Raw genomic sequence first — 15,001 nt, forward strand, 5'->3', positions numbered from 1 at the left:
AGTAGGATACACTACAGCCCCGCCCCCACGTTTACTTATTATAGTTCAAACAAACTTTATAATAGCAGAATATTTTTAGGGCAATTATAAAAAAATTTAAATTCGGATCATGAAAAAATGCACAATTAGGCAGTGGTTCCCACTTCCCAACCTTTTTTTAAACGGCACACATTTGAAAAAAATCTGTCAAATTCTGCGACCCAATGATATTAGATGCTCTCAAGTTTTTGAGCGGTGATACTTCCCACACATACAATTACTACTGAGCAATGATTCAATACCAAAAACAAAATAAACAATAAAATTTAATAGAAAATAAAATCAACAACTGATTGTTGAAGAAATAAGCGACCCAAAAGAATTATCATGAGTCCCAGCTTTGGGTCACCAATAGGTTAGAAACACTGTGCTAAGGTATGATAGCCTATATCATTACCCAAACTACGCCTACAATTGAACAACAACAGTATGAACATTGGTAAAACTAATCACTATATCATATGTATAATAAATTTATATGTCAATTATAAAAACTTACAATTAATTTTATTGAGATTTCCTTGCAGTTCAGCATGAGTAAGCAATTCTTCATAGATGTCTCTGTCATCAAGATCATCTTTAGACTAAATGTATAATATGAAAAAGTTTTATAAAACCATCTAAAAAGTGAGTTTGATCATAATAGTCAAATTCGGTCAGCAAAAATGATAAAGAAGATGACATATCAAAAATTTGGTGAAAATGACCAAACGCTTGGAATTATTGCCATGATCTACCCTGAATAACTACTACTTTCTGTATGGTTCTGATTTTGACCCAATCATCGCCATTTCTCATGAATGATCCAAAAAATTCAGAAAAAAAAATTGAGCAATCAATTCATATTTCCATTAATTGCTTATTTAATTGAGCTCACAGTCAACGAATGTTTTATACAACATTTTGATGCCTTTCACTTCAAATAAGACTTCACAAGCAGCCGCTGATGTGGACCTACTAATTTTGTCAGAACCGAAATCTCTCAAATTCGGTATCGCCAACCCAAATAGATGTTCTCGAACAGAATATTTACCTTCTGAGAGAGATTTACTATTTTGATATTATTTCACATTAACAAACTCATAACATGATATATATAATAAAGAGAGGGCAAATTTTTGGGTGATGTTAAGTTGGTCAATTTAAAAGATTTATTATCACACAGAAAAAAAAGTAAACGAACCGGTAATGAAGTAAAGTAAACGAACCGGCAATGCAGTGATAATAGGTGACTAATAAACCATATGGGATGAACATTAGGTCACATCTCCTACAAATCATTCAATAACGTCAGTCTATGTTGACAAACCAAACAGAAATATAGTCAATACCGGTAATGTTAAAAGGCTATCAAAATATGAACCGGCTGCTTCTGTTGGCACTACAGAGTGAAGTGTGCAAATTTCATGCATTCTAGGTGTGGCGGACGGCACATCAAACTAAGCACTGGAATTATGATTACCATCGCACCTATGGTTACACTATGCGAGTTTGCATGTTCGAATCTCATTGAGGATAATTATATTAGAAGTGAATTACTGGACTCCTCACTGTCGTAGTGACTCACGTAATCGCTAGTCATCAACGATCTCCCTCATTATCAAGTCCATGATGTGGAACTACTCGTTAACTATTCCAATGCCCAGCATGCACTGGTAAACAGACGAGAGAGGTTGTGGTTCAGCATATGATCAAGCTGTCATATAAACTTTCCTCTCCCTTGGGTAAATATAAAAATCCTAGGATTCATTCATAATATTTCTTATCATTTAATATTTCTCAATTGTTATAAAAATTCTGAAATTAATACCCATAGAACGATTAATAACTACGGTAATACCAATAATGTTAAACCAAAATGAGTTGGCCTATTATACTACTATGTAGAAAATAATGAACAAATTTCAGAACTTCAATGCAACACAATTTTTATCAAGACATCTGAACGTATTGTGTTCGTCTCTAGATACTTCTTCAATAAATCAGTACAACAAAAATCTGCCAAAATGCTTACAAAACAATTCCATATTTACCAATAAAACCTCACTAAACAAATACAATTTAATAAGCCATCAATCACATTTATACCAAAACATATAATTTAAAATAAACAAACATATCATTCCCTCATTACTCACATCATTTTGAAATGAATGTATATCTTGATGTCAAGATGTGAAATTATTTCAAAATATTTATATCAGTGACAACTAAATATTTACAATAATGAAAATAATTGTTGATCCACATTGATACGTTTAGTAGTAAATTATGTTCCAGTTTAAAAGATTCTTTCAAAATTTTTTGTTTTATTCGAAGTGATACCTTTTGTGTTAATAATGATTTATGACAAGTTTGGTCTTAATTACTTTCAAGTTTCAATTGCAGTATATTAATTTAAACTAAAATATTCAAAATAGTTTCAATTTAGCATAGGCTATTCCAATGGCTGCCACATAGTGCATGTATTGGAAACATGCGAGCTATTGTACCTCAGATTGCCATGCACAGGTTTCATGTGTGAGAGGATTCCTGGTCCCTTGGTCTCGTAGGGTGGTTAACATACCCACTGGTCATCCTATCAGCATTTCGCTCCCTGGGATGAATATCCCACACAAACAAAATTTAACAAAAAAATCAAAAATTAAATCTGTTAACTAAAATTTCACCTTGCTCAGAGCCGCTTCACATTTCACACGTTTTGCTTCTTTCAATCTATTCTGGTATTCTTCTGCATTGTCCTGAGTGATACCATTCAGACAAGCATTCGGATTTTGTAATGTTGAAAATGTTTCCTCGACAACATCTTTATCTAATGCTTCATTGATAGCAATAATAGCAGCATGCACTGAAAAAAGAAAATTATATGGAGTAATAAGTTGAATGCGTTAAACTTAAATCGCCTCTCCTGACTTTTGACCCTTACGGTAATTTCCAAAAATTGAATTCCTGACAAAATGTATGACAAAAGTGATCATTCCTTGACAACAATGACAAGCATATAAAATTGGAATATCAGAGTTCGAATTTAGGCTACCTTTTCATAAAAACTATCCCATGTATAACTTTGTATAATAGTAAATGCAGAGACATCCAATACAACTTGTAGAAGAAGAGCCAATACAAATAATCTAATCAAAACAGAATCTGATGCATCAACTACTTTGAAAAATTTGGGTAAACTAACTATAATATAATGATATCAACTTACAGGCAGCTTCATCAACTGACATTTCGTTAGCAAGGATTCCACCAATTTTATGGAACTGAGGCATCTGGATTCCGTATTTATCAAGTTCTTTCTGCATGTTGCTGATCTCTTCCTCTGTAAATTAAGCAGGTAGTAACTTCAAATCGGTTTGTTGAAACAAATGTTTACAACTTTTATATGAATGACCTGAACTTGGAAGAGTTTTCAGCTATGGTGCTCAGTAATCTGTGAGGCGTCATTTGTTTACTGTCAGCCCAGATGAAGATTCAAAAAGGAATGTGGAATTCATTACTTCATGGCTATTTTATGTTTTATCATATTATTATTGACTCACTGATTGTATTGCTTCAGGTTGCATTTGAATTGGCATTTGCTAATGTGTAACGTACCATTATAATTATCAATTTTATTGCTATTGTGCTATTTTATTGTTTTATTGCGCATTTCAGCCTTTTACTTCGATCAGAGATGTGTTTAATTTTACTCCTGAGTCAGTGTTAGACATTATAGCAAGTCTAAGATGTAGGGGTTTTATGAGATGGAATTCACAATTGAAATGTATTCAACCTCGTTCCCTTTTGTAAAATATTTATAACTGAAGTGGAGAGGATAATAGGAATGTTCAAACGAATCGAATATTCAAACACATTCAAAATTCATTATATTTGAATATTCTATATCGAAAATTTTGGAATTCAGGAATAATTTAGAATGTTTTTATTTGAAAATTTGGGATTCCGAGCTGTAAAACAAGCATATCAAAACATATGATATCTCAACTGATAACAAACAATTAGCAGTGACTTTTATAAATATGTCGCTTCAGAATGATCAACATGAAGATATACAGATTTATATAATTTTCCACATGTACTTGCCTCCAATTTGGAATATATTCGATGTGTATTCGAAATAGTGAAATATTCGGTTTTGGCCATCTCTGGTATGATACTACATATCCCAGACTACTGTATATGTTACAAACTTTAATCAATGATATTTTTCAGTTTTAGATAGCCATCTAAGTCTGAAAAAGGTTGTGAAATAAAAAGATCACAAACCTGTGAATTCCACTTTTCCATACAAGTCCTGAATCTGGGGAGCGATTCCAAGGCGGAAAAGAAATAAACTCAGAGCATGAACACAGTAAATAGTTTTCGGCATGTTCTTACGGTCGTAGATATCCGTTGTTTCAGGGTAGAAAATCTGAAAAAGAAAACCCAAGTTATCAATTAGCTATATTTTAACTAGCAAATTACTTATTTTTAAAAAAATTGAATAATCCATGCACTTGACATTCATAAGCATTCAACATCTAATGGTCACAACAAAAATAAACTTTGTGTAACTTTTGACACTGACAAAAAAGAAAACCAATCAAAACTATCGGAACGTAGATTTCAATTAGGCTATTCGGAATATATTGCATCATTGAGCATCAATCAAATGTATTCAAAAAAGCAAATCTACAAAAATACAATTTTGCAATCAGTTTTTATACATGTGTCTAACAGCAGAATTCTATCAGAATTCAATCTTCTTTATTATAAATGAGTATTTGAACTGATGGGCCAAATTCTGAATATCAATCTACAAAGATATTCATGAACTTCAAATGTCTTATTAAGAAACGTTTTAGCTTGACACATATCATGATCAATTTTTTATTTATCATTTATTAATATGAAATCAATATAAATCAAAGTGTAGAAAGGCCACAGGCTAAACCATTGGCAAACAGAACAGAATGACAAAGATTTGTGGTTCAATGGCTGAAACAGGAAATGACTGGAAGCATGATCGATGCTAAAGAAAAACGCCCTTGCATGGAGCCAATAAAGCGCCGATTACATCATTCATACTATAAACTTATATTATTTGACCAAAAAAGGAAGTAGGCTTATAATGTTAGTTATCTGATGGCAACACAGTGAAGAATAAAAATATAATATGACAAAGCGTATAATAAAAATGTCGCCATCGTCAGACAAATCTAATATTAGAATTATTAGCGTCAGTGGGCCTAGCAATTTTCGCCACAAGCGAATTGATATAACAATATTAGCAACCTAGATGACATTAAAAAGGCCCAACGCATTTTGGGTAAAAGGCCAATTTACCACACAATGGTGTGGTTACACAATCGTTTTATTGTATTGAAAACCTGGAATTTACGCTGTTACATGCTGTTGGTTCAAACAAGGGCGTTTAAAAGTAAAGATCTCCAGAGTATGGAAGGGACAAATCTTTTATTGTGGAGGTTTGAAACAGTTCTTACTAAAGTGGAATATCATTATACAACTTTGATGATACCTGACAGTGTATTGCACAAAAGTTAGTTATATAGTGGCATGGTTTGAATACTTTGAAATAACATTTGTTGAATTAAGATTAATAAGAATTAGACTCAGCTCACAATCTGAATTTCCCAAGCATTAAATATTATCAATAAATACAATAATCAAAACACTACCTTTTTTTTGCACACCTACATTTAATCTGAATATCAGATTTACATATACACTATGCATTCATTGATCATGTTCAAACTAACTAATTTTAAAACCGACATGGACTGGTTACAGGACAAGACGCTGTGGTTTGCCATACGACTAAGCCCTCATATCGGCTTTTCTATTCACTGGGATAAATATATTAATCCTATCCTAACTAACCAACTCAATGACATAATAAAGCGTACCGTTGGTAATCCAGTCTCTTCCATTGCTTTAAAGAAATGATTAATGTTGTCAGTGTGTTTGAAATGGAGACCTTTCTGCTCATATTTTTTCTGATCTTTGTCGTACACTTTTCGGATCGGAACCACTTTAGGATTGAAAAAATGTGCAAGTTTTGCAAGGAATACACCATTTTGGAGACCTTCTTCCAACTGGACACTAGGCGGTAATTCCTCATTTATACAAGCTTCTATCCATCTGGAAAACAAAAGAAAAATGGTAAAATTGGAATATTGAAATGACAGCAACTATTAATCAGTAAGACTAAATCATACAGAGCAAATTGCCAATTAGCCATACTTTTAATACAAAATATGCATAGATTAGGATTAGTATATACGAGTACAAATATATGGAATTTGAAAACATATTTTGGAAGCTGTATTTGATACTTCAAATATACAAGGTCTTATTACCTTTTTGCTTCTTCCAAATGGCACAAATATTCATATGCTGTAGCCTGGTTACGCAGGCTGTCCATTTCTTCAGCCGTGAGACGTTCATCTTTGGTGATGCCTGTGAAAATTTGAAATTATTGAAATTGTTTCTTTGTTTTCATGTACTAACAATACATTCTCACAGTCATAACCTCGACCCGTTATATTAAATAATCGTGAATTAGAAACAATATTAATAACAACAGTTCTAAAATATTAAGGCTCGGCAGTGTGGCGCATCGCGCTAAGTGTTAGAAATATGCTTGCCAACGCAAGTCATATCACTCTGTGTAGGTTGACAGGTTCAAATCCTGTGGTGGATTATCTTTCCTCTCATCCGGGATAATATGTAAATCCTAAAATCCATAAATTCACCAGAAACATACACATAATCAAGCTATAACTCATATTGACATTGTCTTTTAAATAAAAAAAGCACAGAAAAATCATCTAACATTGAATTTAACATGCTCCATGGTCTTCATTGGTGTTATAGTGAACAAACAATAGGCTAGTTTCAAATTTTGGTTATATCATGAAGTGTCATCATGAGTAGGATAGCTAAAATGAAAATTCTTATTCCGCACATGGAAGTGACAAAAATTAATTTAAACCTTAATAATAAAGTGCCTCACATTAGCATACTCATGTAATGAATAATGATAAACATTGACTAACAGAATACAAAAACTAATGGTATAAACAAAAATTGTTGAAATGATTTGTGTGAAAAAACTAACAGCTTTTAATAACAATGTCCTTCCTGAGTTCATTTGTATATACCTACCAAAATCAGAAGCGCGTAGTGAGAAAGATAATTTCCTTGTTAATTGTTGTGATTTATCACTGGCTGTACTACTGCTTCGACTACGTGGTCCAGGATGATAACTTTGTTGGGCATGGGGGTGTGGCGCAGGTGTGTGATGACCATTAATTCCATTTTGTACAGGATGTTCTGAGGTCATTTTTTAAAAATCTTTTGTTCTCCCAAAAATAAGCTTGCAGACTTTATGTCTGTTATGTTCTTTGTTAATATCTACTTTACTACAATTTAAATTTTACAACCTTTGGAACAGGTTCATTTTGAACTGTTTTTACAATAAAACGAACAAAGTAAAATATATTTGAATACATATATGAAACAAGTTGAAATTCAAGAGAGTGAAGCCAAACTTGAATTATTTATCACAAACAAGAAAAATACTTTAAACTTTATTATTGTTTAATTCTTCAGAACATATTGAACTATTGGAAGGGTAAAAATAGTATAAACTAATCGATTGATCAACTTGGTTATGTTTGTATCACATTTGAATTGATTACTTTGACTAAATTGTGACAGGTCAGAAGAAACAAGGATAAAAATACCACCATTCTGCCAATTCTATGTCAAACTCAATCTATATAAAATATAACACCGCCAATTACCCTGTGCCTGCAATATACTACTCTAGAAAGAGCTGCAAACAAACTATGATTTTTTTTACCCCAAAATTTGCTAATGCATCTTATCTAAATTAAGTAAGCTAAATAAATGTTATTCGTCCTTATTATTTCTATTCCATAAACAAAAATGTTTCAGTAAAATTCCTTTCTACTCCACAATATCCTTCCTTACCACTCTCAGTTGGTGTCTCGTTTATGGCGTCGGAATACAGACGCTGATAATCTGCCAATTAGTCTTGTGCAAACAAAGAGAAAATGCAAAATACAAAGCACGTCTTGCTGGGAAATCCGCTTTTACTGAGAACCCGACCGACTTCAATTCACAAGTTTATTTCCGCGGGGAAAATAAACAGACCGGATCTATTTGTTGTTTGGTCTCTAAATAATTAGAGAGAGCAAACACAAACAAGTGCTTGACCGGCTCGTTGTTTCATTCTTCCTACTTCTAACGTATGAATCTATCTCTGATACATTCGGCCGTATGTTCTACGTCTCTACGATATGAAAGAAACCGACTGCGATCGAGGAGAAATTTTATCAACCTATAACTATAACATTCAGGTTATAAATAAGAACCAAGGACTTTCCTTATAAAACAGATATGCGAGACTATGGCGTGAGGTATACGCGGACTATTCAGGTGCAGTCTCTCGCATTCCATCCATCTCGACCTCATTAACATCGATTGAGCGCAATACAAAATTTTGCAGAAAGAGTTACACCCTAAGCCTAACAGTCCCCTCACGCTATAGTACCAGCTTAAGGTAGACCTCGCGCTATAGTGTGGTAGACCTTCACGTGATAACAGCAGAAATATATTTTACAATAAGAGCCTGAGCTGGGACGCAAGTCCGAAGATTCGGAAATAAACTTTTCATTACCAAAATAACAAGCGCAATTCGAATTTCCTAAATGCAGCATTATATCTATTGTGGAAATAAAATTAGCAACACAGCAGATTTATTTACAGTCAATAATACATGAACAAAAACCAATTGAAATGTAATAATGATGGGCGATGATGGCACACTCGAATGTGTAGGGCTGTAAGTTGTAACAAAGACTTCACAGAAATAAGTATTGCAACCATGCTTGAAAATTGTTAAATTTTGGACTTCGGACAAAATTTTGAACGAACGCTAATTGCATTGACACCTGCTGGTGAAATAATAATACCTGTTGAATATAGGAATAATTGCGCTCGGCTTTGTAATAGAAAACAAAATGTCCAGTTATATGTCGCTGAATTTTATTGTCTTCGTTATGGCTGTATGACATCACTATTCCATTTCTGTCACTTTTCATAAGGTCAGAAAATCAAACAATGAAAATTGCAATTTGGAAATGTCAGCGTTTTTATTGTTCTTTTTTCTGAAATGAAAATGTTATGTGCGATACGATATTCCGTTGCCTGATGTTACTGATTTCGAAGCTAGCAACCCAAGAATATTCTAAGTCCAGTTGTATTACTCCATACTACGTGACTGTCTATAAATCCAACAAATTTAACGCCACAGACGTGTCAGTAAAAGTTCTTCTTGACATATTATTCTCGTTCCTAAAACTGAAACTTGGTTGACTCATATGATTTCATTTCGTATCTACATCTAATTAAGTCACGTACAAGCGTCCATAAATTTTAGTCAGTACTGATAAAGCACGAGAATTAATTCGAAACAATATTATACTAAGATTCGCAGTTACCGGTAAGTACACTTACTGACTATACTTGCAAAAGCTTTCTCATATTAAGTTGACACTGTGCTATTCTATAAATGCTACTAATTTTGTCGCACAGACTTGATTTCCATTCAGATCAGAAAATTGGCCATCGACGACTAAATGAAGTAATCATTTTTCACATGCGCTGCGGTCACGATCAGTCTATCTAAAACGGTTCAATAATTGAACTTTCAATTTCAACAAATTTATCGTCTTCATATATCATACACACCAAGTACAAGTCGCGTTCTAATCCCGTATTCTATTTAATACCATTCGTTATAAATTGACATTTCCACGAGGGACTTGGCGAAAGAACATGAAATTCTTTAAAGTGGGCGGCTCTTGGGATTTCATTTTGATAAAACGACTACACAAGACGAGAAGTAAAGAGGAAAGACCTTAAATGACCTTTGATACATGTTCTTACACAAATACGTAAATAACGATATGCGATCCATGTCCATGATGTACCAATAAGAGAGGCATACTCTCCTGCGGATAAGATACACTCCACAAGCGTGGTTGACCAATGTTCCGCTCGGATTTCTCAAACGAAAACGATTACAACTACATACTGTTCGGGCAATTCGAAATATTCATCAAATTAGACGCGGTTCATTCAAAATCTAGCATGATCGACAGTTGATGGATATACTCTGATAAGAATTCAATGAACCTTTAAAACTGGGTTTCTTATGTTATACATATTACGTTTGAAGAAACAAGCTTCGTCAACAAGAAATCTTCATCGACGAATGAGTATGAAAGGCGATTAGCATCTCAGAAGCAGTTTACCGTGTTGTATATGAAAGCACCGTTTACTGGGCGAACCCTCAGCTTTGATAAATGTTTGACTCGAAGTTGCAGTTCCAATTTCAAATAGCTATTGCCAAAATATCCATCAAATGTCTTCGACATATTCCGACAGGTCGACCATTCTTGAGGTCGCAAGCGGTATAGCGATACAACTGGCTGTACTCTACTTTGCAGAAAAGTCATGCCTGCCATAAGTCAATCTCATCCCGATAATTTCAAAGTAAACATTAATCGAAAATTTGCACAAGTCTATCATTTGGCTAAAATATAATTTAAACGTTCCTTTTATAAATGGTGTTGGTTTTATAATATGACGCAAAGAGTTTCACTTTGCTGAGCATAAATCAGTAAATCTAAGCGCTAGCGTGTATTCGACAACATAGGAAGACAATTCGGCTAAATGCTAGGTCTTTCCTCCATCCTTATATATACAGGCCATGTTATACTAACTCTTTCATTTTCCATAACATAAAGCAGACGCTAAAGAAATTGGAGTTTTCCCTTAGTAATAAATGATCATACGCTCTTCACATTCCTCTCACATGTACAAAATGTATGTATTTTCTGGATACGAGTTCGGCTTCCCAGTGCAACCCTTAAAAGTTGAACGAAACCGGTCGCATTGTTGGCTAAACACACAGTAAGGAAAACGGGACGCTCCAACATGTCTATAAAATAAATACTTTCCATGAGAAATTAAAGAACTAAGCAAACATTCTTTGACTGGTTGTGTTGTATCGTCGGCAAATACAAATTTAACCAGTTTCCTTTACTTATTCAGAACGACAGTGCAAATTGACAATCTTCCTAAGTGATGTTTTATTTGGCGATATTCTCCTACTTGTCGCAACATGTAGCTTGTCATGGAACAACAATAGATTAATGACAATGACATATTCCACCAGCAAAATACTACTATACGCTGTCGGTTTGCGTTTTTTCCTCTAAACCAGTGGTTCTCAAACTTTTTAGGCCGCGCCCCCAATTTAGAATTTGTCAAGTCTCGCGCCCCACTTTAAAAATAACTAGCTAACAATAATCTACAAGTAACAGATAATAAGGCGAAAGTATGTTTTATGCAAAAACACGTTGAAAATATGGGGATGGAACGTGAATAATAAATAAATGAAAAGTTTAAAAAACAAATAGGCGGGCAAGATCAAATCTCACAATTATTTTTATTTAGCCCCACGCCTTTCAAAAAATTGTCTACGTCCCACCGTTTGAGAACCACCGCTCTCGACCCTCGTGATTTCTATGATATCTACTTTCTATACACTAGTAAAACTCCGCGAACGATAGTTCGAAATAATGAAACAGGTACGTCCTGAATTTTACTGTATGCCTCTGCGGTCTACAATTCGCAAACGAGCCTTGGAAGTTTCTAAATATAGCAAATCGAGAACAAGAATTACTTGGCAGTGTGAACAGTGTTTTGCAATCTGATCAAATTGAGCATTGCTGCAGCAACCAAAGTGGCTTAAAATTGATTATGATTCAAAAACAATGTGGAACAAACTTCAGTTTATGCGATAGGCTCAATGCAATAAGGTATGTAATAAACTGTAGATGTACGTGTATCGCGATATTGCCAATAAACCAATATTTAACTTGCTGACGAATCTTCCAGAATATAAACACAACCTTATGCGACAGACGACACACCAATATTAAAATTGAGATTGTATATATAAGACTACGAATTCTTTTGGTCGCCACGCTGTATACACAATCAAACTACTCCCTAATAATACATTTTCACATATATATGCTATATAAGGTTACACTTTCGTCAGTAGATTCATGAATTATATCAACCTGAGCATTCTGAACAAATTAACACCCTAAATCCTAAATTGAAGCTTGCCTAATAAAGCATATAATTTCGGTGGAAAACTTCCCATTATAGGCGTCATCGCTTTACTGACTCAACATCCAATACACAGTAAGACATAAGAGCGCATGCGCGCTAAATCGTTAGCATGGCATGAGTGCGGATTTCCGGAGTTATTGACTGAATGTGCACATATAATATCATGATACCGTCATGTAACACTCATTTCATGAAACGAGACGACGACACAACATTCAAAACATTACGATACTTTTCTTAGCTTATACATATTGATCTGATACATCGAAAGTGTAGCAATGGAATTGGATAATTTATTTCAAAAACCGAGCCAATTACCGGTAATAGGCAATAGCACTCTCGACAAATGCAGAAACTTGCGCCTCTTTCCGCGTGTGTCAACAAGCCCATACTTACGAATGGGAACTATTTCATGCTTACAACATTTAAAACATCGGAAATATTGGCAAGAATTAGGCCAATTGACAAGCAAAATTCTTTTCACTAAAACAACAACATATCATCAGCTTCGGTTGATATATATTTGAAGCAAGGTAAAAAAATAAAATAAAAAATATAAATGTATTTATGGCGCGGAATCGTTATCCATGGAATTTTTTCAACGCAAATTTGGAAACAAGACAATATTCAGAGATGAAATATACGACATTGCTTATTATTAATACTAGATGTAGTTTCATAAATATTTTGAAAATGGTTATAATGGTTTGTGAAAATAGGTGGCTACACAAAGGTTATATTACATTCTCGTTCTCAAGTCCCCCGTCAAGCAAAACACGATGCGCTTCTGGCAACAATAATCTACGTGAAAACGATAAGAATAATGCCACTAGGCGGGAAACAATCTAGAGCAGAAGGGCAATCGAAGGTACTTCATCGTTCAAAACAAGTGTTGGAAGTGCGAGTGGAAATCCAAAATTTACAAATACCTCGTGCTATTTGTCAAAAATTCAGGGAATGTGAGGTGAAAATAAATCCCATCAAGTGACTCGTGGTTGAATTGGTTGGTCAAAGTAGATCGTAGATGACAACCAAACCAACAACCAGCGACTAAATTCGGAATACAAAAGAACTGTGTGTAACAAAGAACGGTTAGCCTAGCGCACAATTGTCTAATATTAACAGCTTATTTCAAATAAAGATAGGAAATCACAAATATGTGTGATATTTGATAAATGAAATAAAACAATTTGATTTAAAATGCGTAAGGCAGATGCGGTGAGATAAAAGGAAATATTTAACATTATGATATTGTAATACTCCTTTTCCAATTTAGATTAGCCGTAGCAGAAATCAGTAATAAGCTATTCTTGGCTAAGCACGGTCATAATATATGGTCATTAGTAAATTTCTCATATAGAAAATCTACATAAATAACTCCACCAAACCGCTCGCAACAATAGTTCCAAATTTATAGCGTGTAAATGGTATGAGAATAAAATTCTCTATTGATTGATATAAATTTTACATTTATGTTGGTATACCACAAAAGCGTATCATGACAGTTCTTTTAATATTTATATTTACAAGTATTATTATGACCAAATCGGCTATATTTATGAAAAAAAAAGGAAAAACAATCAGACGAAATTTTAGGTAAAATAACTACAGCCGAAAAACTATATACTTTTCATTCATGGAGATTCGGTAGAAATACTTCGTATTGTAAAACATAATGCAGCGGACGAAATAATATAACAAGAATGACTTCATTTCTATTTTCATCAAAATTCTAAAACAATTAAACTAAACGTGAGTCTCTGCTTCTGTACCGAGTGAAAATTACGTCATTGTTTCCCGCCAAATCGAAAGTTCCCCAAGGAATGTAATAGGCAGATTGGAGGAAATTTATTCTTGTTTTTCTCGGTGAAAGCCTAACTGTATTTCTTTTTGATCAGGCATTGATATTAGTACACGATTTTTGTGGCGATAGTGACGTTATCTAGTTTAAGACAGCTCGGCTTGTTTGCCACATTATTACCATACCATGATTTGGAAATTGGAATACTCTTTCAATATACAATATACTTCAATATACTTAACCAATTAGGCTGGAATTGCACTTCATAATTAATAGCAATCCCGAGTATGCTGATACTCGGCCCAAAACGAGCATGTTATGCCATACTAACAAAACAACACACAGTATAAAATAGAACATGGGTTCAGAACCTTAAGATATATTATTTATAGTTAATCATAAAATGATTATCAAAACAACACTTACTTCCATAAGAAGCACGAATGTCTCCGTTCGCCACTCCAGACGACATTTTGGTCCGTTGTTAGGTCCACAAGGTATTCCAATCAGTAAGTTGTATACACCGTATCCAATTTTGTAATACTATAACTGGTACTAGCTACACGCAAGTACACTATAGACAATAAGTAACAACCTGAAAAGTAATACAAATTCGAGTTTGATTATCAAGACCAAATTATACTGTGAGAGTGAAAGTTTAGTTTTATGTAGCGTAGCTGCCTTACCGAACAAAAGTCAAATTCTTTCTGGCATGACACTCGTGAAACTATTTTTAACCTTTTTGACTAAATCTGTACTCTATAGCTTATGAAACTCTTAGTTTATTGCTGTGTTTGAAAAAGACACAAAAAGTAAACGCACGCATTCAAACAAACAATGATGCTTTGAATTTCGTGTTAGGTGTAATATCTTGTATGCGCCTAGATTTTTTCGTCTCATTCAATTATTCATGAC

The 15,001-nt window shown here is 33.9% G+C and overlaps 1 protein-coding gene across 5 annotated transcripts in view; it reads right to left on the reverse strand.

Annotated features, from left to right (window-relative positions):
- The window catches only part of LOC120345756 (ras GTPase-activating-like protein IQGAP1), a 68,190-nt gene extending 53,508 nt beyond the window's left edge, over positions 1-14,682 (reverse strand). For 4 of the 5 annotated variants that reach the window (XM_078115008.1, XM_078115007.1, XM_078115006.1 and 1 more), the window contains exons 1-7: positions 7,213-7,519; positions 6,405-6,504; positions 5,952-6,186; positions 4,312-4,456; positions 3,251-3,364; positions 2,709-2,887; positions 539-623 (exon numbers count right to left, since the gene is read on the reverse strand). In XM_078115008.1, the coding sequence (XP_077971134.1) occupies positions 539-623; positions 2,709-2,887; positions 3,251-3,364; positions 4,312-4,456; positions 5,952-6,186; positions 6,405-6,504; positions 7,213-7,390 (1,036 nt within the window). In that variant the 5' untranslated portion in view covers positions 7,391-7,519. Of the gene's footprint in view, positions 1-538; positions 624-2,708; positions 2,888-3,250; positions 3,365-4,311; positions 4,457-5,951; positions 6,187-6,404; positions 6,505-7,212; positions 7,520-14,512 lie in introns of those variants that run through there. The other variant, XM_078115009.1, reaches the window with a different exon arrangement.
- Between the last annotated feature and the right edge of the window lie 319 nt (positions 14,683-15,001).

This window comes from Styela clava, chromosome 8 (assembly GCF_964204865.1).
Source record: "Styela clava chromosome 8, kaStyClav1.hap1.2, whole genome shotgun sequence".
In the NCBI taxonomy this organism is placed as follows: domain Eukaryota; kingdom Metazoa; phylum Chordata; class Ascidiacea; order Stolidobranchia; family Styelidae; genus Styela; species Styela clava.